The sequence below is a fragment of the Westerdykella ornata genome (assembly GCF_010094085.1).
Source record: "Westerdykella ornata strain CBS 379.55 unplaced genomic scaffold EI97scaffold_5, whole genome shotgun sequence".
Lineage (NCBI taxonomy): Eukaryota > Fungi > Ascomycota > Dothideomycetes > Pleosporales > Sporormiaceae > Westerdykella > Westerdykella ornata.
Genome location: NW_022986855.1, coordinates 51368 through 76509, shown reverse-complemented (window position 1 = coordinate 76509; position 25142 = coordinate 51368). Strand labels below are relative to the sequence as shown.

The window sequence follows — 25142 nt, the reverse complement described above, 5'->3', positions numbered from 1 at the left end:
CGGAAGTCCGAAGTTCTGCCAGCAGGACGTGCGCCGCGACACGTGATCGGTGGCCCTCTCAACACAAAAGGGTTTACAAAGAACGAGCAAAGGACAGGGTCAATTTTGACCATACTTATATGTATTGATATCAGAATTACATAAACATACACCCGCAAGTAACACTCGTTCCTCGCTACCTACCTACACTTTAGCAGATCGTTTAGACCAAGGCTCCAAAACTCCCACCTTGGAAACTTGGAGGAAAAACTGGCCCACAATGGTTTTGTACAAGAACGCTTTCGCTGTTCGGATGCTGCTCTTCTCTTAATACCCACAGGGTATATTGCTTCTTGCTTCGCTGAATGTCTCTATCTTCTTATTCCTCCTCCGTACGACGGACCATTTTCTTATAACGGCCTTCCGCCGACAAAGTCGCTCCACGACCGCACTTCGCTGGGGATGCCCTCCTTCTTGGGGAGCTTCTCGCTCATACATCTGGCGAAGAGGACGGCAGTCTGCAGCAGGTTAACTTTCACCGTCGTTGCAAACCCAGGGAATATAGGAAGCTTACCTTTGGCTCCATGAAGAGCGGGACACCAAAGTCGACTGCATTCCTCCTCATGACGTAGTCCTCGTCCACCAACGAGCTGGCCCTGTACTTGGCAAGGTTGAACACACCCTTGATGTCGTACTTCTCAAAGACTTCCCTAAGCGCCCTCTTATCCTCCTTGGGGAAGTCAATCACCTCCACATTGACACCGGCCTTACTCTCGAGGAATTCCTTGACCTCGTTGTTCGCGGCGTAGAACTTGTAGCCGAGAGGGTTGACATACTTCGCAATCTGTACAAGGGAGTCCGTCTCGATGGATCCGCCGAAAAGGAGACCCTCACCCGGCTGGGGGAGACGGAAGTTCATGGTCGACTGGACAGATGCCCAGTACGCATCTATTAGATCCTTTCCGAAGCATGCCATTTCACCGGTCGAAGCCATCTCGACGCCCAGGAAGGGGTCAGCGCCCGCCAACCTGGTCCATGAGAACTGCGGCACCTTGGTGGCGACGTAATCCCTCTTCTGTACCATCAGATCGACAGGCTCGGGAACATCACGGCCGACAAGCGCCTTGGTAGCTACATCGATGAAGTTGGTACCCAGGACTTTGCTGACGAAGGGGAAGGACCGGGAAGCACGGAGATTGCACTCAATGACCTTGAGCTTGGGCTCGCCACCCTCAGGATCGGAGGCCTTTATGATCTGCATGTTGAAAGGTCCAGTAATGTTCCAGGCCTTGGCGACCTTCTCAGCGATTTCCTTGACCCGCTTCTGGATGCTCTCGTCGAGGTTCACGGGTGGCAGGACCAGGGTTGCGTCGCCAGAGTGGACACCCGCATCTTCAACGTGCTCGCTGATAGCGTGGACGAGGAGTTTTCCGTTAGAGGCAACAGCATCGCAGTCGATTTCCTGCGCGCCTTCGATGTACTGGGTAATGACAACGGGATGGTCAGGCGAGACCTCAGCTGCGGCAGTGAGCTTGTCGCGGAGCTCGCTCTCACTGCGGATGACAGTCATAGCAGCGCCCGAAAGGACGTACGAGGGACGGACAAGGACGGGGTAGCCAACGGACTGGGCAAATTTCTGGGCCTCCTCGTAGGAGGTGAGTTCCTTCCAGGCGGGCTGGTCAACACCGATGGAGTCCAGAATGGAGGAGAACTTGTGACGATCTTCGGCCTTGTCAATGTCGGCGGGATCCGTTCCGAGAACCTTGGCCTTTCCGGACTCTTGCAGCTTGAGTGCAATGTTCTGGGGTAATTGACCTCCCACAGACACCATGACACCGCTGGCGGACTCCAGCTCGTAGATATCCATCACACGCTCATAGCTGAGCTCCTCGAAGTAGAGTTTATCGGGGACGTCATAGTCGGTAGACATGGTCTCCGGGTTGTACTTCACCGTGTTAGCATGGTCTAGGAGTGAAGGCTAGTGGTTGGGGGTCGTTTAGGGGTGGATGGGTGGGTTGGGTGGTGGAAGGGTGGCGAGAATCCCCTTTGGAACAACGCTTCGCCGGGCAAGCGAAAACCATGTACCAGCAATCCACCCACCCATACCACATCCATCCGCATTTGCTTGCGAAATGTAGTATGAAAGGTTTGACTTACGTTGATCATGACAGTCTTCTTACCCAAGTTCTTCAAGGCGAGGGTAGCCTGAACAGCGCACCAATCGAACTCCACAGAGCTTCCAATGCGATAGACACCGCTTCCAAGGACAAGGGTACCATGGTCATCGAACGTGACATCGTGCGATGAGGCGTTGTAAGTGGTCTGAAGCTGGGTGTTAGTAGTGGTCGAATGCGCGAGCCGTGAGGTAGGAGTTGCAAAAGCAGTACAAAAAGAGGTGAACAGAGTGAACAGATGTAAAGGAAGGACATGTTGATGGAGACCATCTAAAACGTTTCACATCCTTCCCTCCCATGGTGATGGACACCGTCCAAAACGTTACGCATCCTTCCCTTCCATGTTCGAGGCCGTCCAAAACGTTACACTCCCCACCCTCTCCTCCCACTTCCTCCCCTATTTTCCCCGAGCTGACTAGTTGAGCTGCTCACTCTGAGCATCAGCAACTAATCGCCCGTGGCGAATAGAGTTACAGTGATCACGCCAGGAGCTCGACTTGTCGGTCTTGTAGGCACAGGGAGGGCAGCTCCAGCGGGTGACCTTGGGCGGCTTCTTCAGGGCTTTGACGTGATCTTTGTGCTTTTTGGTCTTTTTATGCTCGGCCAGATCGGACTTCTTATGGCAGGCAGTCTTGCAGGCGTTGCAATAGTAGGTCTTTGCTTCCTTGTGCTGCGCATTGAGTTCTCGTTCCCTCGCCTTGACTTTCTCGTGATTTTTGGCCCTGTATACACGACCGCGTTGAGCCATGCCATCAATGTATTCCCGGTGGTTGGTAGCCATTTGACGTTGGTGATAGCGAACATTACGTGGCTTCTGCTTGGCTGCTGTGTTCGCTCTCCTCTGGGCAGCCAGACTAATGAGCTGCTCAGCAGACAACGAGAAGTCCCCCTTGACGCCTTCGTACAGAGCGCAATGCGAACATAGGCCAGTATACGGGAGTGCATCTCGATCCCACACAGACATGTGCCCCATTCCATAATCCTTGCCCCAGGTGAGCTTGCCCCAGACGGCCTTGGTATTCATTGCCCAAAGCATGTATGCGATGGCGGACTCCAGCGCAACAACCAGCAGACGGAAAAGAGGCCGAAGTTCAGGTGGAGGAATGCTGGGGGTCCAGCAAACCATGCCCTTATGGACGATGTCGAATCCTTCCTCAATGGATTTGCCGACATGGCATGGGAAGTTTCCATACTGGTAATCCTTGAAACGCTGCACAAGTCCACGATAGTCGCTCGTTGCACTCCCCACATAGACTCTTGGAGTATGACCGTCTTTCTCAAGGACGAGGATGTACGCACCCCAGCCTTGGACAGCGTCCGAAGGCATAGATTTGAGCTCCTCAATCGGCGGTGGCGATTCGCTCTGGAGAATGGCTTGGAACTTGTCGGCGAAGACAATGGGAAGCTTCTCCTCAATGTCACTGAGGACGGAGCGGCTGGTGAGGAATTCGTCGTACAAGACATGCTTCTGATTCTTGGGCGTATCTTGGAGGCACTGCCAAACGGAATCTAGCATTCGAGTGGTGAAGGCCGACGTGTTGGATTGCTCAGGGTTGTCGTCGTCGACGCTGCCATCAAAGCCGTCGTCAAGGTAGTCGTCAATGTCTTCGTGAAGGTCTTCGTCAATTCCGTCGTCGATGGAGTCCCCGGGATTTCCAGAGCCCACGTCCATGAGCCCCTCATTGTTGGTGCCATGAAAATCGCCAGGGGCGGAAGGTACGCTCCCGTCGGCAATTGAGCCGCTTGATTTCTTCGCCGAAGCCAACCAGGAAAGAAGGGACATCTCGAATGCAGCGAGTGATGCGATGCACCGGTGATGGCTGCTTCAGATGGAGGTGTAGGAAAGAAGAACCTGAAGGCACCAGCGACATTGGGGAGTGGCCCCACTTGTCTGGCGAGGAAGGCGCCATAACAAGACGCGTCGTGAGGAAGGAGCGTTGACAGGACGCGTCGTGTGGAAGGAGCTACAGAGAGGGAAGGAGCCACTACACCGGGGCCCACCCCAATGAACTCACCCGTGGACGGCGTCCAACATGTCATAAGAGAAGAGAGCTCCTCAAACTACATTGTGACAAACGGAAAGAATAGCAGAAAGGAGAGGAAAATGAAAAGCAAAACCAAAGTAAGAAGTCTAGGAAATGGGAGGTCATGTGACGTACATCTGGCACCTGTTAGAACCATGACAGTGAATTGAAGGATGGTAGAGAGTACTGACATAAGTAGTTCGAATCTTTCACGGGGAACTCTGCAGCCAGAGTATCAATCCTCTTCACCCAGGGGCGGATTCCGAAGCTCTTCCTGCGCGCGCGCACCTCGTCTTCAGTGCTGTTGACTGCCTTCGCAATCTGCTTGTCGGAGAAGCCGAGCTTCTTCGCCTTGAGAATGACCTCCTTCTTGAGACCGAAGAGGCTGCCAATCTCCTCGAGCTCGCGGGTGCAGTCGACAATGTTCTGCAGCTTGTACAGGAACCACTTGTCAATCTTGGTGAGCTCGTGCACCTTGTCGACGGAGTAACCCTCGTGGAACATGGCCTGACCGACGGCCAGCCAGCGACGGTCCGTGGGGTTTTGGAGCACCTCGTCGAGGTTCTCGAACTTGTCGCCCTGGAAACCCAAGAACCTGGGGTCGACCTGTCGGCAGGCCTTCTGGAAGGATTCCTCGAAGGTACGTCCGATAGCCATGACCTCGCCAACCGACTTCATGGAGCTGCCGATATCGCGCTTGACGTTCTGGAACTTGCTCAGATCCCAACGGGGCATCTTGGTGACGATGTAGTCCAAGCTGGGCTCGAAATTGGCAGTCGTGGTCTTGGTAACAGCATTGGGAAGTTCAGGGAGAGTGTGTCCGAGACCAATCTTGGCCGCGGTATAGGCAAGGGGATATCCGGTAGCCTTGGAAGCAAGAGCAGACGAACGAGAGAGACGAGCGTTGACCTCAATGACCCTGTAGTCCAAGCCATCGGGCTGAAGCGCGTACTGAACATTGCACTCGCCAACAACGCCCAAGTGACGGACAATCTTGATAGAGGCGGATCGGAGCATATGGTATTCCTCATCGCTGAAAGTCTGACTGGGAGAAACGACGATGCTGTCGCCAGTGTGCACGCCGAGGGGATCGAAGTTCTCCATGTTGCAGACAGTGATGCAGTTATCGCTGGCATCGCGGACGACCTCATATTCCGCCTCCTTCCAGCCCTTGAGAGACTTCTCCACCAGAATCTGGGGCGAGAGAGTCAGAGAGCGGGCAGACAAGTTCCTCAGCTCCTCCGGATTGTTCGCAAAACCGGATCCAAGGCCACCCAGGGCATAGGCAGCGCGGACAATGATAGGGTATCCGACCTTCTCGGCGGCATCAAGCGCCTCGTCGACGGTAGACACAGCAATGGACTCCGCAATGGGAATATTGATCTCATTGAGAGCGCGAGCGAACAGATCGCGATCCTCGCTAGTCTCGAGCGTCTTGATGCTCGTTCCCAGAACCTTGACGCCGTACTTCTCAAAGATGCCCTTCTTGTTCATATTGACACCCAAGTTCAGGGCGGTCTGACCACCAAAGCTGAGGAAGATTCCATCAGGCCTCTCTTTCTGGATCACATATTCGACGTATTCAGGGGTGACTGGGAGATAGTAGACTTCATCGGCGAGCACGTGCGAGGTTTGAATGGTCGCAATATTGGGGTTGACTAGCACTGAACGGACACCGGCTTCTTTCAAAGCCTTGAGAGCTTGCGATCCTAACCTTGATGTAAGTATTTACTAATTTTTCTTCCATTAGGAGGGGCATTGCTATTCAATGTGCGTACCTGAGTAGTCGAATTCTCCTGCTTGGCCGATGCTAAGACCACCACTGCCAATGACCAGCACCTTCTTCACGTCCACCAGATCCCGGGCCCCGGCGATTGCGCCGCTGTTCAGGTATGCCTGGGCATTGGGCGCCTCCTGAGTCTTATTCCAATTCGCAGGGAGTTTGGAGAAGGCTCGCAATTGTCTGTACGCAGCGGGGGACTCATACTGAGTGCGCAACGAGGTTGTTATCGGCCTCGAGGCCCGCGATGTGAAAGCCCTCGAGGCAATTGAGGGATTCAGCGACCTGCATTGTCCCGCGAGGGAGGTGGTGCGGCGTGCCAGGCGCCCGCAGAGTGCCATGCCTGCGTCTCAAGCGGTCAGTACCTGAGAAAGGTTGCAGGCTCTATTGACGTCCGGGTGCGCAAAGGAGTACCAGAGCGTCGTCGACAAGGCACGGCGAGACGGCGAGACGAGTCTGCGGGCGGGCAGGTCAATTGAGGACGGTCGAGCTTAAGGCCCAGCACTTAGAGTCAAAAAAAGAGTGTCTTCCAGGGAAATATTCAGACTATATGGCTCGCGGGGAGCGATGGGGATATGGAGGTCGCGAAATTTGGCGCAGCCAATCAGCGGCCCGCCGATGCCGCGATAAGGCCGGGCGGTGAAGGTTGCCCTGGAAAAGATGCAAACCGATAACGCACGGTGATCCACCCTGGATGGGAGACGGGGACAGGACAGTGGGGAAGAAAAGACTCCAGGAAAGACAGCGAGTATGGAAAGATATTGCTTGGATATCTCCGGAGTACATGGCGACCTGTTGACTAGTCCACAGTTCCTGTCAACAAAGAGATCTTGTAAATTGAAGTTCTTTCCAGACTGCATCCATAACAAGTCACGGACTAGAAAAATCTCCAACCGTTGTTTCTGCCAGGTATTATTTTCTAACCGACGGCCAGAGGCCAGCCACAAGCCTCCCCAACTGCAGCCGTTATTCGACTAGCACTTGCAATTTTGCCAATGCGGCTTCAGTGTGAGCGCTCTTGGTGACTCACATAGACGACGTTGCTGCGAGAATTCTTCCCGGAGATCCATTATTCCTAGCCGATCGCTACCAGGTTTCACTACGTCATCCCGAGAAAATAAACTCCCAGATGCACTTGTTAAATTCTCATGATTCCGTATAAGGATAGACCAGGGGTATCTGAACAAAAAACACTTCTACACCACCCCACAGAACAGTCATACTTGAGGCGCCCTGACCACCTGCAGTCTTGCGCTGCCACCGCTACGCCAACTCATCCTCGCTATCGTCTACCCATCTTTTCTTCTGCTGGCTGGGTAGGCTCTTCCTATGTCTTGAAGTCTGGGGCGTTCCGCTTCGGCCCTGCTTCGCCCATTGCGCCCTCGCAAGTCGCAGCAACTGCAACTTGCTCAACTTTGGCGTCGCTCTTGGGGTATCCCTTGTCGTGCCAACATCTCTTTTATATTGCTGAGGTGCTGACTTCGGTGTCGCGGGAGGCACAGCTCGCAGAAGACAACACGGCCCCGGTGTCAGGGATTCGCGTTTGATAGCTGGGGTACACGGAGCATCAAGCTCATCGCGAAGTTCCGCGTCGTCTATCGGCGGTTGGGCTGCTTTAGCCTCCGGTTTCTGCACCTCGTCCATAGGAACAAGGCCTTCTTCTGAGTCATAGGTAACCGGGGCCCGCTGGGTCTGAGACTTTGGACGACTTCTAACAGGTATCACAACCTGGACATGCTTCCTTGGGCTCTGCTGTACAGGATCCCGGCACAGTCCGTCGAAGGGATTGTCGCTCTCAATGGAGGGAAGTATCAGAGGAATATCTTCTGCATGAGTTTTTTCCAAATCTTGCATGATACCCGCATCATTGTCGTTGTCATTGGGCATAGGGAATACGTCCATATCTTCGTCGAAAATTGTCACCGGAGGGTCGGCGTGTTTAAGGCGATTGGCTTCGCTATCGCCGATATCTCTATGCGACTCTGTGCCATCAGAGTATATAAGCGACGGAGTCGACAACGGCTGCTCACGAATATGCGACCTCAGAGGATGCCTAAGTTCGTTGCCGCTTGTCGCCTGTTCCTCCAGACCACTATCGTCAAGCGCCTTCCCTCCTGGTAAGGAACTTCGAGGCGCTGCGGATGCCGTCTGATTATCCTCTTTCTGCGTTTGCCGAATGATCGGACTTGAGAGAGTGGCTCGAGTGCTCTTAGCTGTTATAAAAAGAGGCGATTCCTTGCACTTCCCAGGCTCCGGCTGCCGAATCCTCTGTGGAGATGGGAACACCCTCCTGCGTCTCGGGACCGACGTGGATGCTGCAAGCGGTGTAGTAGACGCTAGCCGTGGTAAAGGCGGAAAGTACCATTTCGGATCCGTAGCAGGTGGTACCGGGTCTCTCCAGGGTCCCGACTGATGGGCAACCGGAGTGCTCATGGGACCGTCGCTCAGTTGTTGCGCCAAAGGCTGTGATACAACCTGCTGTTGTAGCAGTCGTTGCGCCACGGACTGGTCGACGAACTGCTGTATAATCTTGAGCAGGCCGTCCGATGTTGGCGGAACTGACGATGTTGACCCGGGTTGTTGAACAACAGAGAGCTGTCTACATGCATCTGAAAATTGAGCTTCATTGACGGTTGGGGCGGCCTCGCTAGATGCTTGTTCTACAGAAGAATCCGTCTGTCGGAGAGCCTGGCGCAATCAGAATGGATTCCACATATGTAGACGGGGTCCTCGTACCTGTACAGGTGGTGCTGGCTCAACTGCAACCTGTGTACGTCGAATCGCAACTGGAGATGGGGATCGAGAAGGCGCCAATTCGTCTTTCGAATCCTCCTCGAGATCCCAACCGCTTCCCGTGACAATACCATCCAACATTTGCGCTCGCTCCCAGGTTTGCGGATTTTGCTGGAGACTCCGTAAGTGGCCGTTGTCCACGACAAGGGTCTCGGTTTCGAGGTCCACGACGTCGGCAGCATCCTCAGGCATGTTGGCATATTTGTCGAAAAGGGCCTCGAAGGTGCGATCGAGACCAGGCAATATGTGTTGGTTGTCTCGGAAAACATCCTCGAGCTCTCGAGTCTGAGGTCCGCGGTGCGCAACGTTCTTGCCGAATACCAGGGGTCGACTTGTGCGCAATCGTTTCTTCGGTCGTTGCATAGCGAAAGTCCAATGCCAGCGCCGAGTCGCAGGACTCGAGACTGAGGTTGAGGTTGACGGAACAGGCGTAGTAGGTGTTGGTGCTTTCCTCCAAGGTTGCCGTTGAAGTTGGAGCTCAACATTGACAAAGCGCGTGGCTGGGATTCGCGAAGCTCCCCGCCGCAAACGCGTCCCTAGCTTTGGCTGGCCCGTGCACCATGATGCTCACATGCATACGGAGTACACATCATCGATTGATACAGCTACCCTTCCCTTTCACATCTCCCATTTGCTAAGCGGACACATCCCCTCGCAATGCAATCTCGATGGCTACTTCGGCAAGAAGTACCAAGGATACAACGTCTGCGGGCCTGTATTGTCAGAAATGCCGCACTCCCATCGAAGTGGATGCCTCCATCGACCAGCTTAATCCAGCTGCCTTCAAACTCCTGACAGGTCCAAGACACAGTGCTACATATCTGATCGAGCAATCTCTGATAGCAGAACAGACTCGACGGTATCGCCCGATCAACAAACAACGAAGAAGACATTGTCACGGCAAGGCCGTCCGCCCTACCCCTCATCCAGAAACCAGACATACGAGACAGCAACCCAATCCGCGAGAAACCCTACCTTCAAGCGTACCGTACCTCATGCACGATATGCTCAACGTGGAGGACAAAACCCTGCGATGTCATTTGTCAGTGTGCATATGTCGGAGTCAATGTTGGATCCCGCTTTATCCCCAGAGGTGAAGCAGAAGACCTCCGACGGCTCACAGCCAACTGGCGCGGAGGTAACCCGAAGAGCAAGTGCTACGGGAAAATGGGGATCAGTAGGAGGTGGGAAGATCGCAGACGGGATGGAAACTACAAATCGCTTGTTCGAGATATTGTCGGCACGCTCAGACATCGATCATCCCGTCTGCACCGAGTGCACCGAGCTTCTCGTAGAGGGTTTACAGAAGCGCATGACGGTCGCTACAAGAGAACGCGACGCATACGTCGATTACCTTCGCCGCGCCAACAGCGACGTCCCAAACGCAGAGGAAATCAAAGCCGCCGAAGCCGAACTCGAAGCCGCACGCAAAAGCGAAGCCGCCGCCCTCGCCCACCTAGAAAGGTTGGAGAAAGAAAAAGCAGAGCTAGACTCCCAACTCCTCGCCCTACAGGCCGAATCGCGCGCTCTCGACAAGACCGAAAACGACTTCTGGGCCCACCGCAACGCCTTCTCCACAGCCCTCACTTCTTTCCAGGAAGAGCGCGACGCCCTCACCACCAAGTACAACCATGACCTCCAACTCCTCACCCAGCTCCAACGCCGCAGCGTCTACAACGACATCTTCTTCATCACTCACGACGACCACTACGCCACCATCAACGGCCTCCGGCTCGGCCGCCTCTCTACCCCTTACGTCGATTGGCCGGAAATAAACGCCGCATGGGGTCAGACATGTCTCCTCCTCGCGACTCTCGCAGACCGTCTAGGCTACAAATTCCAGGGCTACGAGCTCTACCCCATGGGCTCGACCTCCTCCATCCTGAAGCTGGACACCAAGCCTGCCACGGGTAGCAGCACCGCAGCAGCAGGCACCACGGGCCGTCCCACAGTTACGAAACAGCGCCTCGAGCTCTATTCGTCGGGCGAACTGCCGTTCAATCTCGGCTTCATGCACAGGAAATTCGACACCGCCATGGTCGCCTTCCTAGAATGCTTGCGCCAGCTCGGCGAGTTTGCGGAGAAGTCGTCGCAGCAGTCTGCGGGCGGAGGCATTGGAACTCATGCCGATGGTACTCTTAGTCCTGCGAACCCGGGCAGTCTGAATTACAAGATGCCCTACGAGATTCGCAAGGACAAGATTCACGACACGAGTATCAAGTTGAGTCTGAGCAAGGAGGAGAATTGGACAAAGGCGTGTAAGTATGTGCTTACTTGTTGCAAGTTTTTGTTGGCTCATGCGAATGGGTTGGATGGGGGGAGTGGGGTTGGGAGGAGGGGACGGTAGGGGGTAGAGTGGTCGTTGGGATTGGTGGGGGAGGGAATAGGAAAGAGAATGGTAGGAGGATGGCAACGTTGGTGCACTTAAGATACCCCTTTTCTTTCACTGGGTTCGGTCTCTCCTGGAGGTAGTTGGGCGTTTTTCGGGGAACGTGGTGCAAGATAGCGTGCCGTTGGTTGCGATCTAAACCTGCACCGGGATGTATAAAGCTGGGTTTCGTACCACAGTATGAAGAGATAGGGATGTGACGCATGGAATGGATGTCCAGCATGGAATGATATCACTTGCGTACGAAGAAGTGAAAAACTGTTCTCGGCGCTTTTCTTACCTCCTGTTAGTTTGATGATATGAAGTGATTGTACGTGAGTATGCGTACACAGTACATGGCATGTAACATAGAGCGAGTCCATTCACATATGCAATCATCATAGAACATCATGGTCCCGTAGTCCTTGAGCAACAACAGGCACCAAGGCCCAATACCTACCGCCTCGGTACCTACCTAGGTATGACAATATCCCATGGAGTAACAGAAAAAGGAACATGGATACTGATAAGTACCCGTTGCCGTGCACCACGCGCAATCGTTATCTCCACTACCCGTCCGGGAAAGCGGGTACGTATCTACCCGAAGTCGGACGGGGTGGGTGGGATATGGGGTACATACATAACGACGCATCTATCCCACCATCTATCTCATCGAGTTCACAGAAAATCATTTGGGATCCGTACGTCGAAGTAACCGTCGCTATAACTCCGTTTACCTCGTTACAACCGTGACATGAGAGGTCTCACGATGATCGCCGGGAACGCCAGGCCTGGAGGTACTGTGCACAGTACACGTGCTGTGCATGCACAGCGCACCTGGAGACGATGACTGTGTCGCCTCCTGTCACGCTCTCATCAATGCTCCAACACTAAAGCCAGGCGAAGCATCTTCCATCAGGAGACACAGCAACAACAACATCGACGCCTACAATCTCACGATAGGCGGCTAGGAATGCTCAGCTGATGTACAAAGGTACAAGGGCAACAACAAAAGAGGTGGTCACGATGACGAATCTGAGAAGGACCCGAGGCGGAACCGAGTTCGAAAGGTCTGAAGGTCATGTGCAGCCTCTGGACGTAGCTGGACCCTTGGCGGGACGGAACTCGGCCGCATTCCCCCTTGATGAACTCTGACGCTGAGAAAGGAAAAGGGAGAGAAAAATTGCAAAGAGGAGGGATACTTCGCGAAGTGGCATGGCGCTGGTCCGAGTACACAGTAGTGGGTCCGCGAATTTGATAATGCGGGGTAGCGTGCAATTTGTTAGGTGATGGAAATCCGGAGAAAGAAAAGTTCGAAAGAGCTTGTTGCATGCAGGCACATCGCATGCTGTACAGTGTCGGAGAGCAGAGCACAACGGTAAGTGGTTTGTTTAATTGACCCCCTATAAGCATGCAGCGGTGTAGGACCCGCGACTGTGGTATTGCGTCAGAGGTGCAGCATTGTTGGAATTATTTGGAGCTTGCTCGTCGTCAGTTTGGGTTCGCATTGCGACTTTCAATTGTTTGTTGTATCGACACATTTGCGCAGGAAGACGATTCTGACATTCTGTAAAGGAGGCCTACAGTACCAGCAACCGAGACTACCATCGTGGAGCTACTGGTAGAGGGGAGGCATGCTGCTCTTCCCCGCCTTGTCCGTCGGTGCTTCGGCAAAAGCTTTGTTGTCCGGATCATGGAACGTCTCCGCGGTCCCAGCAAAGTCCTAGAGCACCCATGGACCCCCGGAACGTGCTTGACGAACAGCGGAGAAAGGAATCCAAACGTAACAGAATCGCGACGACTGGTGACAACCAGCAACGTGAATCGGGATCCAGCCGGGAGATGGACAAACTGCTGGGGAAGTTGCGAGGAAAGCTGCTAGGATGTGCAGGAGAAGGGGCATGGATGTGCGGGCTGATAGATGGTCCCAACCATTGTTTCCCATCTGCTGACAAGCTCATAGGCAGCTTGTGAGGACAGATACCACAGTGGAGGGGAGAATGCATTGGTAGAGGACAATAATGAGCAGTCTTACATGCTTCACCAAACGTATGGGACACGGAAGAACTGGCACGATGATGCATGGAACGACGCATTCAGACGTGAGGATTGCGTGTGCTGACACCATTGCGAATGTAGTACGGACGGGGAACGGCCATATCAACAGTCCTCGTTGCACCAAGATTGATTTGTGCAATGCTTGCAAGCGCTTATCCTCCCCTGAAGGTCCCTCCAGAATATTGTGAGGAGAGCTATGATCCATGACGCTGGTGTTGAGTTTCGACTGGCGGCTCGCGGCGGTCTGGGCAGCGTGTCGGAAGTGGGCCCGTGACTGCATGACGCCTGGCGACTTCATCCAACAACATCTAGAAAGAGGTTTTCTGGGGGTAATGGGAATTCGGGCGAGCCCCTTAGAGCAGGCCCCGTTAGTCATGCTGGCAGCTCCGCCGAGAGGTGAAAGTGAGCCAACGTGCTCGATGCGGTGCACATGACTGCTTTGGCTTTTCACCTGGCAGGTGCTGGTTCTGGCTTGGCCTTAGGTCATAGAAACGTCGCGAGCCAGCAACTCCAGGCTCATGCTCCGCTTCGACCCAGCAGCGGCGACATTCGAACTCCGCCAACCTTTGTGCTTCGTGCTACCGTCCATGAGCTGATCTGCCTCGTCACCGTCCCCTCAACCCCCCTAGGCGGTCCTGGCAGACGGCTCCACCGTGTCCGCATACGTCCGCTGGGCCCCTGGTCTTGCAACCACTGGTGTTGGCTCTGGTCCAACGCTTGACTAATTGCACGCCTTCTTTGTTCATTATTCAAGAAATTTTTGCTACGTGATGTCTTCTCCGTCTCTAGACCCCTGGCCGACCGCATACAGACTGTTAGTGTAGCTCCGTTGAGATATAAGACCACTTGCCGCCGCCGTCACTTCAATCCTCCCTATACTGGCATGCTCTCACCTCACCGACCTACCACTACGTGACTGCCCTCTTTACCTCAACTCACTCCCACTTCCTGCAGCCACGCCTACCAAAGCATCCTTCCCCTCGACCCATACACATCCCAATCCCGAAATCTATCTCACCGTCGTCGTCCCTCTGCCTGGAATGCACATCACGGAACTTCCGTACGAAATCCTGTCCAAGATCCTCGAGGAGGCAGCCCGTGCCAACATCCAAGAAGGCCCTACCTATACGTATGGCCTCTCGCAGGTGCAGCTGCCTCTCCAAAAGGCCTCAACCGAGCGTTATGTCCGAGGCCCCGTACCTCCAGAGCTGCTGAAGTGGGATGCTACCTCTGCTATTCGGCTCGTCTGCTGGCAGTGGCATGAATGGGCCTTGGAGTATGCTCTCAACGACGTCTACATTCGCCGCTGGAAGGGCGGAGAGGTAAGGTCCCCACATACCCTCTGCGTCAGAACCCACCGGACTAACCATGACTTCAGCGATGGGCCGAGCTCACCACTCGCCGTGACAAATATCGCCTTTATGAACTGATTCCCAGACCGACCGGCACCGCCGTCTACCGCAACCCGTTCCAGACGCTCGAGCGCACCGTCGACACCTTCTCCAAGTACCCGCAGGTCGCTGCTAAGATCAAGCGCATGTGGTTCCACGGCTTCTACACGGCCGAGACGGACCGGCTCATCTTTCAGTCTCTGAAGAATTGCATCAGCCTCGTGTCGGTTTCGCTGCCATGGACGACGGTTCGCCACTGGGATGCCGCGGCTTGGCGGACGTTGCTGCTTGGCAGTGGCAAGCCCCTGCGCTCGCTCGAGCTCCTTGCCGTCGATCCCACCAAGCAGCAAGCCGAGGACCCAGACAACCAGTTCGATGCGCAGTCGCTCCAGTCTGTCAATTTCGGCGAGCTCCGACGATTGAAGTTCTTCGGCGACACCACCTTCATGCCCATCACGGACCGCGACTTGTACGCCATTGCACGGACGGCTACCCGGCTCGAGGAGTTCCACCTCACCTGCATCTCCACCATCACCATTGACGGCGTCGTTGCTGTGGTGAAGGCGTCGCGCAACACCCTCCGCGTTCTGGAGCACAGCCCGCGCTCACAGGATGGGTTCTGGCACCCGCATCCAGGATCTCCGAGCGACTCCGAGCATTTGTGCGAACTCCTCCGAAGCTGCCCCAAGCTCGAAACCCTCTCCATCTCCCTGCCCTCAGTCTGCGCCGACCTCTTCTCCGACAGGCACGTCCAGTTCGGTGGCGACAACGCAAAGTTCAGCGGCGATCTCCAGGTTCGTGCCCTGCACATCTGCGGCCATGAGCACGGTCGTTCTACCGACGAGGCCACCGATGCCCTCGAGAAGCTGCTTCACGAAGCGCGTTCTCTCGTCCAGCGCCGTGCCACTAGCGTGATCCCCAGGGAGCTCTACATCGAGCTGTTTTTCGCGGACTGCATTTTCGAGCCATCCTTCTCTTCGGTGCACGGGGATTTCTCCCTCGCGCAGATTGCCTCCCGTGGACAATGGCCGCAGAGCATCGAACCGAGCGGCAAGGGACCGTATGGAAGCACTGGTCTTTACGAGAAGGAAGAGGAGGGACCTTTCCAGCGTATCAACGAGAGCGAGTTCCTGTACGGCGTCCGCCGCAAGCTCTTGTCCATCTCCACCTAACCGTCGGTCATTGCCCTCTCGACTCCACCACTCTTCACTTCACCATTGTCTATCACCATTCCTACCTCTATTAATTATGATTTTATGACTATATCTGCATTGGCATTGGGAGTCTGGGGCGGAGCCATCAGCCAAAAGGCGGCTACAGGGATTTTTCTGCTTTTATACCTTTACCATTCCAAAAGGAGGAGGGAAATCCGGGAAAAACAAAAGTTTGCAGCATTCTGATATTTTCTTTCCTTTTGGAGTTGCTCCGCGGATGCGAAAGCTGGCTAGCTGCCGCAGGTTTTCAGGAATACCCTACTTTGCATCCCCTATAGCGCAGGGCTATCAGGGCAGTTATTGCTATTACGAATGTATAATTATTCGATACCTTTTATGAAAATATTCAAACGGCAAACGTGCCTCTGGAAAACTTGAATCGTCTACGTACTTCGAAGAGGGTCGCATTTCAGCTTCGATAGTATAAATTGCAAATCGATGCAAGAATGGAATTGATAGATCGGCCAATGGGCGGGTGTGGATACACAGCATGTACGGAGTACGGAGAACGCCCTGCTCCATGTATGTTCAGCTAATCAAGAGCTCACGGAATCTTTCCGCTGCAGTAATCCAGACCTCACCAGAAGGGATGGAAAGCTCCCTTCAAGGAGTCATCGCGTAACTTTTTCGACCTCTGATTTCCGGCTCCGATACATCTTGGTAAGCTTTTCACGACTGCGGCTGCTGCGACAGCAACACTGAGGCACTGACAGTTCCCATGGAAGCGATTTCTCAGCAATTTCGCACTGTTGTGATACTCGGAAGCTCCATGGTCCGGGCCGCCGCACCCTTTCCAGCGCCTTACAAATCCCCTCGTAATCGCCAAGAGCACGTAAGCGGCTTAGTGAGGGGTGTGAAGCTCGCCGGCTAGCTATCAACAGCTTCGTCGTGGATTGCTTCAGTGGTTCCTAGGCCGGAAATCGTGGAACCATGGTGCAGATACGGGTCCCGTATGGGGCTGGTAGGGAAGGCAGCTGCTGTTGTCCGGCGAACCTTGGAAGTACATAAAGGGTCCTTCCTGACGCTCAATTGACCGACCCCTCATTCCGTCACAGTTTCGTCCTGGATCCGACGCTGCCCCTCACTCATCAACACTTCGCCATCGACTCCATTGATAGGCTTCTATTGCAATTGAGACGGATTACCGCTTGAACAATGGCACCCAGGATCGCTATCGTTTACTACTCGACCTATGGCCACATCAGGCAATTGGTATGCCTCCCCTCCTCTCGCTGTTCTCATGACGACATCGAGCTTCGATAGCAGCTGCAAAGAGCAACGGGCAATGAGCAATGAAGCTAACAATGGGACTTGTAGGCCCTCGAGGAGAAGAAGGGTATTGAGGAAGCCGGTGGATCTGTCGACATCTATCAGTAAGTCTCATTTCATCAACCAGCAGCATACCAACATCCTTCTCCCAATCCCGCCAATATGTGAACACCAGCTAACCTCTCTCCAGGATCCCTGAGACCCTCTCCGAAGAAGTCCTGAAGAAGATGCACGCTCCCGAGAAACCCAAGGATATCCCGTTCGTCGACGACCCAAAGATCCTCGAAGAGTACGACGCCTTCCTCTTCGGCATCCCCACCCGCTACGGCAACTTCCCCGCTCAATGGAAGACCTTCTGGGACAAGACCGGCGGACAGTGGGCCTCGGGCAAGTACTGGGGCAAGTATGCCGGTATGTTCGTGTCGACCGGCACCCCCGGTGGAGGCCAGGAGAGCACTGCTATTGCCGCCATGTCGACGTTGACGCATCACGGCATCATTTACGTTCCTCTGGGATACAAGTACACTTTCCGTAAGCTCCAATTCTACCCACGTCATCTATGTTCGCAACCGCGATACTAACATTTCCCAGCCCTTCTCGCCAACCTCGACGAAGTCCATGGCGGTAGCCCCTGGGGTGCAGGCACCTTCGCCGCCGGCGACGGCAGCCGCCAACCCACTGAGCTGGAGAAGGAAATCGCTCGTACCCAGGGCAAGGCGTTCTACGAGGTCGTCTCCAAGGCTTTCGCCTGACTAGATGGCGGCAAGACTGAGGAGGCGGCTGGCGTAGCTGCTGCTGCTCCCGCAGAGGGATCTGCGGCTCCGGCTGCGGCTCCGGCTGAGGCTGGGCCTGCGGCTGGTGCGACTACTCAGCAAACGACAACGGTAACGGGAAATGCGGCGGGTCAACAACCAGCTAACAGGAAAAAAGAGGGGCCGTGTGGGTTACCTGTGAAATGCAGTATACAGTGAGGAGTTTGGCTTTTCCGTATAGCGTATGGACTGTGGTGCTAGATACCAATGAAATGACTCTGTCCTGGGTTCTTCTGTGTGTGGTTTTTCGTTGGTGGTGGTGATGGGGAGAGCGAGATTGAGCAGCATCGTCATCATTGCTATCATCATCATTGCCTTCATAATTATCATCATCATCAACGTGGGTGTCGTTGCATGGCGGACCTCAAGAAATTGTGCAAAGTCCTCTGGAGCATCGGGGGGTGCTGGGTCCTATCCCTTCGGGACACCTGCCATGGTGAAGGGTGTCCGAGAATTTAGTTTCTGGGAAAGGCAACGCCATGGTGTGCCCTCATCGCGTCTTTTGGAGTCAATCCGGACAGGAAGCGCTGGAGAGCTGGGGGCGCGGCATCCCATGAGAACAGAGTGTAAGAATTTCCGGTGAAGGAGAGGAGAGAGAGCTGGGCAAAGACGGGATTGCATAGCGTTAACATGTTGCTGATAAGAGCCTTGTCTTATGGCATCCTCATTGTTGTTAGGGAGCCGGAATTTCAGTTTGGAGCCAAAAACAATTCATCCTCCTCTTGCATTCCTTTGAAAGTCTAAGGAGGTTATTATTGGAGGAGAAGAGTGCGTTAAGGCCGGTAAGTTTAGATCAGGCGTTTGCGAGGGCTGCTGTTTTTCCCCTCCTCCTCGGGGGGCATGGTCAAGGGATCGTGTGGTGTGCATAAGGGGATGCCCGTTGTACTGGACAGTTGGTCATTGCTGTATCTTGTTGCAGTTTTGTTTCAGGGAGCTTTGGTTTTTGTGGTTGCGAGGGGTTTTCTCAGGGGACATGGCTAAGCTGATCATAGGGTAAGGGGTTGCCCGTTTGTGGTGGACATTTCATTGCCCCGTACCTTGGGGTAGTTATGGGAACTTTGGCTTTTGGTTGTGAGGGTTTTCGGAGAGCATGGATAAACTGATCATGTGGCATGCAGTCGTGCATTTGTGGTGGACAGTTGGCCATTGGTATATCTCGTAGCTAGGGTGTAGAGAGGTCTGGTTTTTGGTTCGCCCGGGAAGCTGGGAAAGCAGAGGCCATACATGTTTGGTGTGGCCGTTTTTTGTTAGAATGATGTGGATGGACAGCTGCTGGTGCTCGCTAGCTATGGGTACCTAACGGCAAAAACATATCCTTGGAATCCATGGGTCTTCTGGCGACGGAGATGGAGACGAGGCTGCGGACGGACATGGCCGTGGACGGGGCTCGGTGTGCGTTTGTTTACTGGGATGTGTGAACGGAGGCGGTGGTCGCTGGAAGGGGGACACATCAATGCTCGCCATTTTTGTTTTCGAGTGTTTCGGAGATGGTGACGGTGAGGGTGTTTTGCCAGTCTTGGAGGTTAGGGAGGGGATCAGATGCGGGACATTTTCCAGTGGGTTTTTCGTTTTGGAGTGATTTTTGAATTGTAGGCTGGGAAGGATCTTCGTGGAATCATCGGCGGCGGGGGGTGAAATTTCGGATTTTTGGACAGCCAGGTATCCCGGATGGTCTACTTTCTGCATGGATTTGCTGGACCATAGGTTCGATCTTTACAGAGTTGGTCGATGAGACGACGCGGCGTAGCCATGGATTGATCCGTCCATGAATTCCTCTTCTGGGAATTCCAAACATCGAGCAAATGAAGCACATTATAATGTTGTTCGGGGATTTTTTAGGACACAGGTATGCGCTAATAAGACTACGACCAGAAAACGTCAAACATCGCGGAGCAGCAATAACAGTTGTGGCTGTTGAAAGGGAAGGTCCTGGGGAAAACCATGGGGTGGGTAGCGGCGGTTTTTGGACAGCTGCCATGGTCCTTTGGTGACGTCTTTTTGTAGCTTTTGTGTTTTACTAGTTGTGGAGGAAACCTTCGAGACGGACATATACCTGTCCCTGGTGTGTTCTGCTTTGGGAAATCTGTACGCGCCGGTGGAGACATTGCTTCTCTGCGTATTCCTTTTTGATGCTCTTGCTTTAAGGGGAGTTCTGGACTGAGAGACATCGTCTGGATGGGCATACTTTTGAGTGTTAAGGGGTGAAACGCCATGATCCTCGCTCATGCGGCTTAGGGAAGCACTAGCACTTGGGTAAGGGGCTTCTTAGAGGGGTTTGGTGCGCCTACGACATGTTCATGTTTGAATCGTCGCTTTTAGAGAAGTGTATAGTTCCATCACCTGGTTTATCGCGGACTTCTGATTTCCTAACGAGGAAGACGCTTGGAACACATCGATGTCTTTGCGGCATCTTTTTGGTTTTAGGAATCGGAACTCTTGGTGCTGTGATACCCCAAAAGGAACATTTCTTGTGGTCGATCTTTTTCGGGAAATGTTCAGCAGATCCTGGATCACAGGCGAAGGAGCGGCTCACGGACATGTTATCGCGGGAGCTGGATTAGGGTATTCCAGAGGGCTGTGGGAAGTTTCCTGGAACATGCTGCGTTTGAATTCTTGTTTTTTTAGGCATCCTGAACGTTTTGTTCATGCGGTCCTTGTGGTGCATTTCCATGCGAAGCTTGGTTCTTGCAAATGGCGGAGGAAACGCGGCACGGACATGAAGAGCTGATACAGGTCATTCTGTTGGGGATTCAAGCTCTTAGCGCTGGGGGAAAACATCTTATGCTTCTTGGTCTTTTTTGGGAAAAATCGAGTAGTCCTAGGGCTGGAGATCTACGCGGGACGTGTCAAGCTGAGACATTGAAGAAACGCTATAGATCCTAGAAAATCGGAGGAAGCTTCGTTGCATGCGAGAATCCTCCGCCATTTTGGATGGAGACTATCTCGAGAGGATCCATTTCATGAATGCCCATTCTTTTCTTTTGGCGAAGGAGACGCTCGGTACAGCCATGACCGCTTCTCCCGATAGGTTTTGGGAATTCGGACAGAAGAATAGGAACTTGTATGCCGTCTTCCCAGGAGAAGTTGGAATTTGTGGTCTCGTGTCGAAGGGGAACTGACTGGTCGGAGACATGATCATTCCAGTGGCATTGTTTAAGTTCTAGATAGGAGTGCGCCGAGGAACATTCTGAAGCCGTATGGGGTTGTTGAAGATGTTGAGGAGCCACGGTGAATGGATGATAGGGGACATGATGGCATTCTGGCAGAGTTTGACGGTTGCAGGAAGCTCTCCGGGAAGTTACACAGTGCCAGAGGAGTTTTGGACAACCGCCATGCGAATAGAAATTATCTGGTCAAACTTTACGTAGACGGAGGCGACCACTCGACGCAGACATCAACTCGATTTATAACCTCTAGGTTTTCAGTCTTCGCGTAGGATCCGAACCGGGGCGCTGGAAGAACATGGCCGAGACTTGAGGAGTTGTACGAAGCTTTCTAGACCATGATGGTCAGAGGAGATCGTTCCAGGTACAGTTGTTATCCGCCCTGCATGTCGGTTTCTGTTCGCTGTTGAGGGAGAGACCAATTCTGTCCTTCCCATAGGCGGCGGGTACGGCGGCTTTTTTTTATGTTCTGGGCTTGAACAATGGATAGCACATTCTGTAGTTGAAAGTCTTTTTTAAATAGTAAGGAGGGGTAAAAAGGAGACCAGGGACGGAGTCGTGGGACACATATCATGGAGAGTTTGAGAGTTAGGAGGTAGTTTTCGTAGACACACATGTTTTCATCCGTGTTTTGCTTCGAAATGTGCCACTGGCATATATGCCAGAGTATTTGGGTCCTTCGGTCTTTCTGGTGGATAGGTGAACACGGACATCCGGTGAGTGTGATTTGTTTCAGATTCATAACAGGACTGCTGAACCAAACACCTGAAATGTCAAATGCTTCTGTCGTATAATGAGACGCTAGGAAGAGAGCTAAGGACACATATAGATGGCACAACATCCTCATCTGATACACAGGCTTTGAGGTAATAACTCCCATACGTGCATTCGGTACAGTTCTGCTTTGAGTGCAAGTGCCATCTACGGAAGAGTCCACTTTTTCAGTCTCGTTTTGGTTAAGGAGACTGGAGGGAGCATGTGTCTCGTGTTTTTTTTTTTTTTTTTTTTTTTTTTTTTTTTTAAACAGGGACTCTGGCATGATATGCGAGAATGCGATGTTTCGGCTTTTTCTCTCAAAGGAGACTGTACGCAAACATGAATCCGGATGCGTCGAAGTTTCGAAGACGTGACAGGAGCGCTGGAAAGAACGTGCTCAGGGCAACGCCCTAGACATGAACCCATTCTGTTTTATGGGAAAATTCCAAGGTTGGTGCTGAGGAATGGAACCGGCAGGGATGCAGGACATGGTCGTGGCTTGCCGATGCTGTAGGTTTGTTGTGTAGTGCCATTACTAACCTTGGAATGGAGTTCAGTGCGCCCATTTATTTTGCACCTCTCGAAGGATGCCTACATTGTGGATGTCTGTCGTCTATTGTTTGCACTGAGACTTTACCATCGGTAGTTTCTTTGAGTGCCTTTGGTATCCGTCTTTGTTGTCTCCTCCCTGCATCCCAGGAGATGCGGTTTTTGTACCCATCTCGCACCTTAATGCCCTGCACACCATTGGACAACTGCTCTGGATTCTATCTTGATTTCGAATTTTCCATTCATGGCAGGTTCTTAAACGGAATTATGATGCTGGGAATGCACTTCTGGCAGAAACATGTATTTGGTTATCAATGGCTTTTTGTACTGATGCTATTTCGTGGCAGACCGGTTCTTTGGAGGAGTGAAACATGCAAGCGGCAAGCCCAATGGTTGGTCTTGCGACCTTCGAGGGTGGAGAAAAACATGTGCGACGGGAACATGAGGTACAGACAGCTTGCTTTTAAGCCTGAAGAGCTGCTGGACCAACATATTAGCCTTCTGTAGTCGCTTTAATGGAGACTTCAGACGAGCAGTAGAGATTCGGGCAGGGGTGCGGGACATGGAATCCGTGTTTGGACATTTTGGTGCCTTGTCTCCCTGCTCCATGCGGCCTAATCAATGACTTCTGGATTACATACATCCTTTGGACGCGATTGTTGGAATACTGCAGCTCTGGCTGTAGAAATGTAGCTTTGGAGGCTCGTCCGCGGATGGCTGTTCGAGCTGGGAGGTGTGTTCCACGTAGTTTGTCATATCGTATTCACCGTCTTCTTGAGGGTGATATGCGGCTATGGTTAGGAACTCCATGTTCAGCTTCTTGAATGTCTCATAAAAGAGTCCTTTGATGAATCTTGGATCCCGGTCGGAGAACATGCCGGTATTCCCCAATCGCATTGGATTAGTTGAATAAGTTGAAAAAGTTTGTCGATCTATGCAGAGGCCACCGAGCAAGAGACTACTTGATTTGACCTAGTAGTGATAGAATTTTTCAAAAGGCTTGTTAGTGCACGTTAGGCGGTTGTATCCCTCTCTAGAAGCTGCGGGCATATTCGTCGTCATAAGATCTATGGCGATGGTGTGGTAGGGAAGTTCCGGTGCTTCAATCAGTTCCGACTGGCCATAGGGCTTGTGTATCTTTCTGCGATTTTCCTGGCATGTTGGGCACCAACGGATGTATGTTCGCAATCGATTTCTGAGATGCCTCATGTACATTGATTCTCTTTTCATTATACAGTTGGCTGATGTCTGTGTTGTACAAACACCACATAGGACAAGGCCTATTTCGTTTGTTTATTGAGCAACTGAACGAGACATGCTTGCCGCCGACGCTTAATTTTGGGAATTTCAACCAAGGGACTCAGAGTGGACATGAAACAGGATTAGGTACCCTTTTGGAGAGTGTGGATAGAACGAGCATTTCCACCAACTCATGTTCTCTATCAAAACTCCCGTTATTTATTTAAGGCGAGAGTTTGAGTTTATAGAGGTAGGCTGGGGGTTTCGAAGATGCTTTCCAGATATTCGCATAACATGTCATTCTTTTTTACAGTTATCATAGGCCCAAAAGTCGAGAACTTTAATCTTAAAAGAGAAAAGCGGAACACATAAGAAACTGCGTACGTAGATTTGGTGATAAGAGACACAGAGGTTGAGGGTGGAGCGGCCATGTTGTTGAAGGTTGCACATATAGCTATAGGGAGTACATTAACAGCGGTTGCACAGGCGCACATTCGTATCCCTCTTGCTTTGGGTAGATCCGCGGGACCAGCAGTCTCATGCGGATGGGGTCCGGGCCTGTCAAAGGTGCTCTTAGGGACAATCGTTTGTCTTCTGGAGGTCTCTGGACTAATGCCAGGAAACATATCTGCCTGTGTATTCCCCGACGCTTCGCCCCATTCATGTTTCTGGAAAAGAGACTGTACAGAACATAAGTTGTAGTATCCCTTTTGTAGAATATACTGGCATGATGTCCATTTCTCTGGAGTTGCAGTTCCCCCACCAGGTGAGACCCTTGAATTTATAGCTTCTTAAAAAGCTAGGCAGAAGTATAAGATCGCACTCCTTTCTAGCATATCTGGTGTATGGGTTTGTAGAGGTGCCATGGAGAAAATCCCAGACCATTTTGCTTCTCTAGAACAAACACCGGAGAGACATAGAAGTCGGGGATGAAGTACTGTTTAGGAGGTAGTGTTGAGAGCCAGGAGGCCGCGGAGAGCATAAATGATAACCCGAATTCTTTTGCAGATAAGGTGGAAAAGGACCATTTTTGTACGCTCTAAGACTTTGGTACGTGAGTTAACTGCGTGAGCTTTCTTATAGGTTGTAGAAAGAAGCTTTTCTAAGGGGCCAAGACATCAAAGCTTCAGCAATGGAGTTCGAGTCTTTGACACATCTGGAGCACATGCCGACGCGCATACGATTTGCGGTTTGGTCATCCCCGATGGATGAGATGTCTAAGCACGCACATAACATGATCACGCAGTTCTGGCACTACGGACATGGTGTGGTATAGTGTCCCGGGGTAGCATACGCCGGACCCGATGGCGGTGTCTCGAAGATTTTGGGATGTGCTTGAGATGAATGGTGAGAACCAAGATGAACAAGGCACATTAGCTCGGTCTGTGTTCAATTTCCTTGGTCTGATGCTACCTGCACATTATGGCCTCACGTAGGGTATGATTCGTTCTGGACTGCATCACTTGTGCAATGCGGCGAATGCTGGTGATGCACGAACGTTGAAGAATGACCGAGTGCTTATTGGAAAACACGGTTATTTATCAGACACAAAAGACTATGAGTGATTCTGGG

General features: G+C 52.6%; 6 protein-coding genes across 6 annotated transcripts; 3 read left to right on the top strand and 3 right to left on the bottom strand.

The window, feature by feature from the left end:
* Positions 1–98: 98 nt before the first annotated feature.
* On the bottom strand, positions 99–6504 carry EI97DRAFT_431377 (carbamoyl-phosphate synthase). Its single transcript, XM_033797919.1, is given in 6 exon segments — positions 99–497; positions 554–1924; positions 2137–2301; positions 4351–4352; positions 4369–5886; positions 5956–6504. The coding sequence occupies 6 exon segments, from the start codon at positions 6296–6298 to the stop codon at positions 390–392; spliced, it is 3507 nt and encodes a 1168-aa protein (XP_033655654.1). The 5' UTR covers positions 6299–6504; the 3' UTR covers positions 99–389.
* Positions 6505–6759: 255 nt separating this feature from the next.
* EI97DRAFT_465492 (uncharacterized protein) lies at positions 6760–9237 on the bottom strand. The gene is made up of 2 exons (XM_033801471.1): positions 8694–9237; positions 6760–8645 (listed from the first exon to the last, which is right to left on the bottom strand). Exons 1-2 carry the CDS (start codon positions 9111–9113, stop codon positions 7221–7223), a joined length of 1845 nt encoding a protein of 614 aa, XP_033655653.1. The 5' UTR covers positions 9114–9237; the 3' UTR covers positions 6760–7220.
* Positions 9238–9408: 171 nt separating this feature from the next.
* Positions 9409–11514, top strand: EI97DRAFT_492683 (APG6-domain-containing protein). Its single transcript, XM_033802328.1, has 2 exons — positions 9409–9548; positions 9602–11514. Exons 1-2 carry the CDS (start codon positions 9419–9421, stop codon positions 11095–11097), a joined length of 1626 nt encoding a protein of 541 aa, XP_033655652.1. The 5' UTR covers positions 9409–9418; the 3' UTR covers positions 11098–11514.
* Positions 11515–13717: 2203 nt separating this feature from the next.
* On the top strand, positions 13718–16053 carry EI97DRAFT_414353 (uncharacterized protein). Its single transcript, XM_033796825.1, has 2 exons — positions 13718–14498; positions 14555–16053. Exons 1-2 carry the CDS (start codon positions 14217–14219, stop codon positions 15737–15739), a joined length of 1467 nt encoding a protein of 488 aa, XP_033655651.1. The 5' UTR covers positions 13718–14216; the 3' UTR covers positions 15740–16053.
* Positions 16054–16936: 883 nt separating this feature from the next.
* Positions 16937–17802, top strand: EI97DRAFT_372816 (minor allergen Alt a 7; the record flags this gene model as incomplete). The annotated part of the gene is made up of 4 exons (XM_033795374.1): positions 16937–16993; positions 17099–17154; positions 17241–17581; positions 17642–17802. 4 exons carry the CDS (start codon positions 16937–16939, stop codon positions 17800–17802), a joined length of 615 nt encoding a protein of 204 aa, XP_033655650.1.
* A 6010-nt stretch (positions 17803–23812) lies between these two features.
* On the bottom strand, positions 23813–24455 carry EI97DRAFT_440629 (uncharacterized protein; the record flags this gene model as incomplete). The annotated part of the gene is made up of 2 exons (XM_033799647.1): positions 23813–24250; positions 24294–24455. The coding sequence occupies 2 exons, from the start codon at positions 24453–24455 to the stop codon at positions 23813–23815; spliced, it is 600 nt and encodes a 199-aa protein (XP_033655649.1).
* Between the last annotated feature and the right edge of the window lie 687 nt (positions 24456–25142).

Excerpts from the sequence above, each read along its gene's own strand:
- EI97DRAFT_492683 (XM_033802328.1), top strand. The coding sequence starts at position 9,419 with ATGGCTACTTCGGCAAGAAGTACCAAGGATACAACGTCTGCGGGCCTG. Across the intron at positions 9,549-9,601 it reads TGCCTTCAAACTCCTGACAG|ACTCGACGGTATCGCCCGAT; the intron begins GTCCAAGACACA and ends ATAGCAGAACAG.
- EI97DRAFT_414353 (XM_033796825.1), top strand. The coding sequence starts at position 14,217 with ATGCACATCACGGAACTTCCGTACGAAATCCTGTCCAAGATCCTCGAG. Across the intron at positions 14,499-14,554 it reads GCCGCTGGAAGGGCGGAGAG|CGATGGGCCGAGCTCACCAC; the intron begins GTAAGGTCCCCA and ends CCATGACTTCAG.
- EI97DRAFT_465492 (XM_033801471.1), bottom strand. The coding sequence starts at position 9,113 with ATGCAACGACCGAAGAAACGATTGCGCACAAGTCGACCCCTGGTATTC. Across the intron at positions 8,646-8,693 it reads AGCCAGCACCACCTGTACAG|GCTCTCCGACAGACGGATTC; the intron begins GTACGAGGACCC and ends TGATTGCGCCAG.
- EI97DRAFT_431377 (XM_033797919.1), bottom strand. The coding sequence starts at position 6,298 with ATGGCACTCTGCGGGCGCCTGGCACGCCGCACCACCTCCCTCGCGGGA. Across the intron at positions 5,887-5,955 it reads AGGAGAATTCGACTACTCAG|GATCGCAAGCTCTCAAGGCT; the intron begins GTACGCACATTG and ends CATCAAGGTTAG. Across the intron at positions 1,925-2,136 it reads AGAAGACTGTCATGATCAAC|TACAACCCGGAGACCATGTC; the intron begins GTAAGTCAAACC and ends AACACGGTGAAG.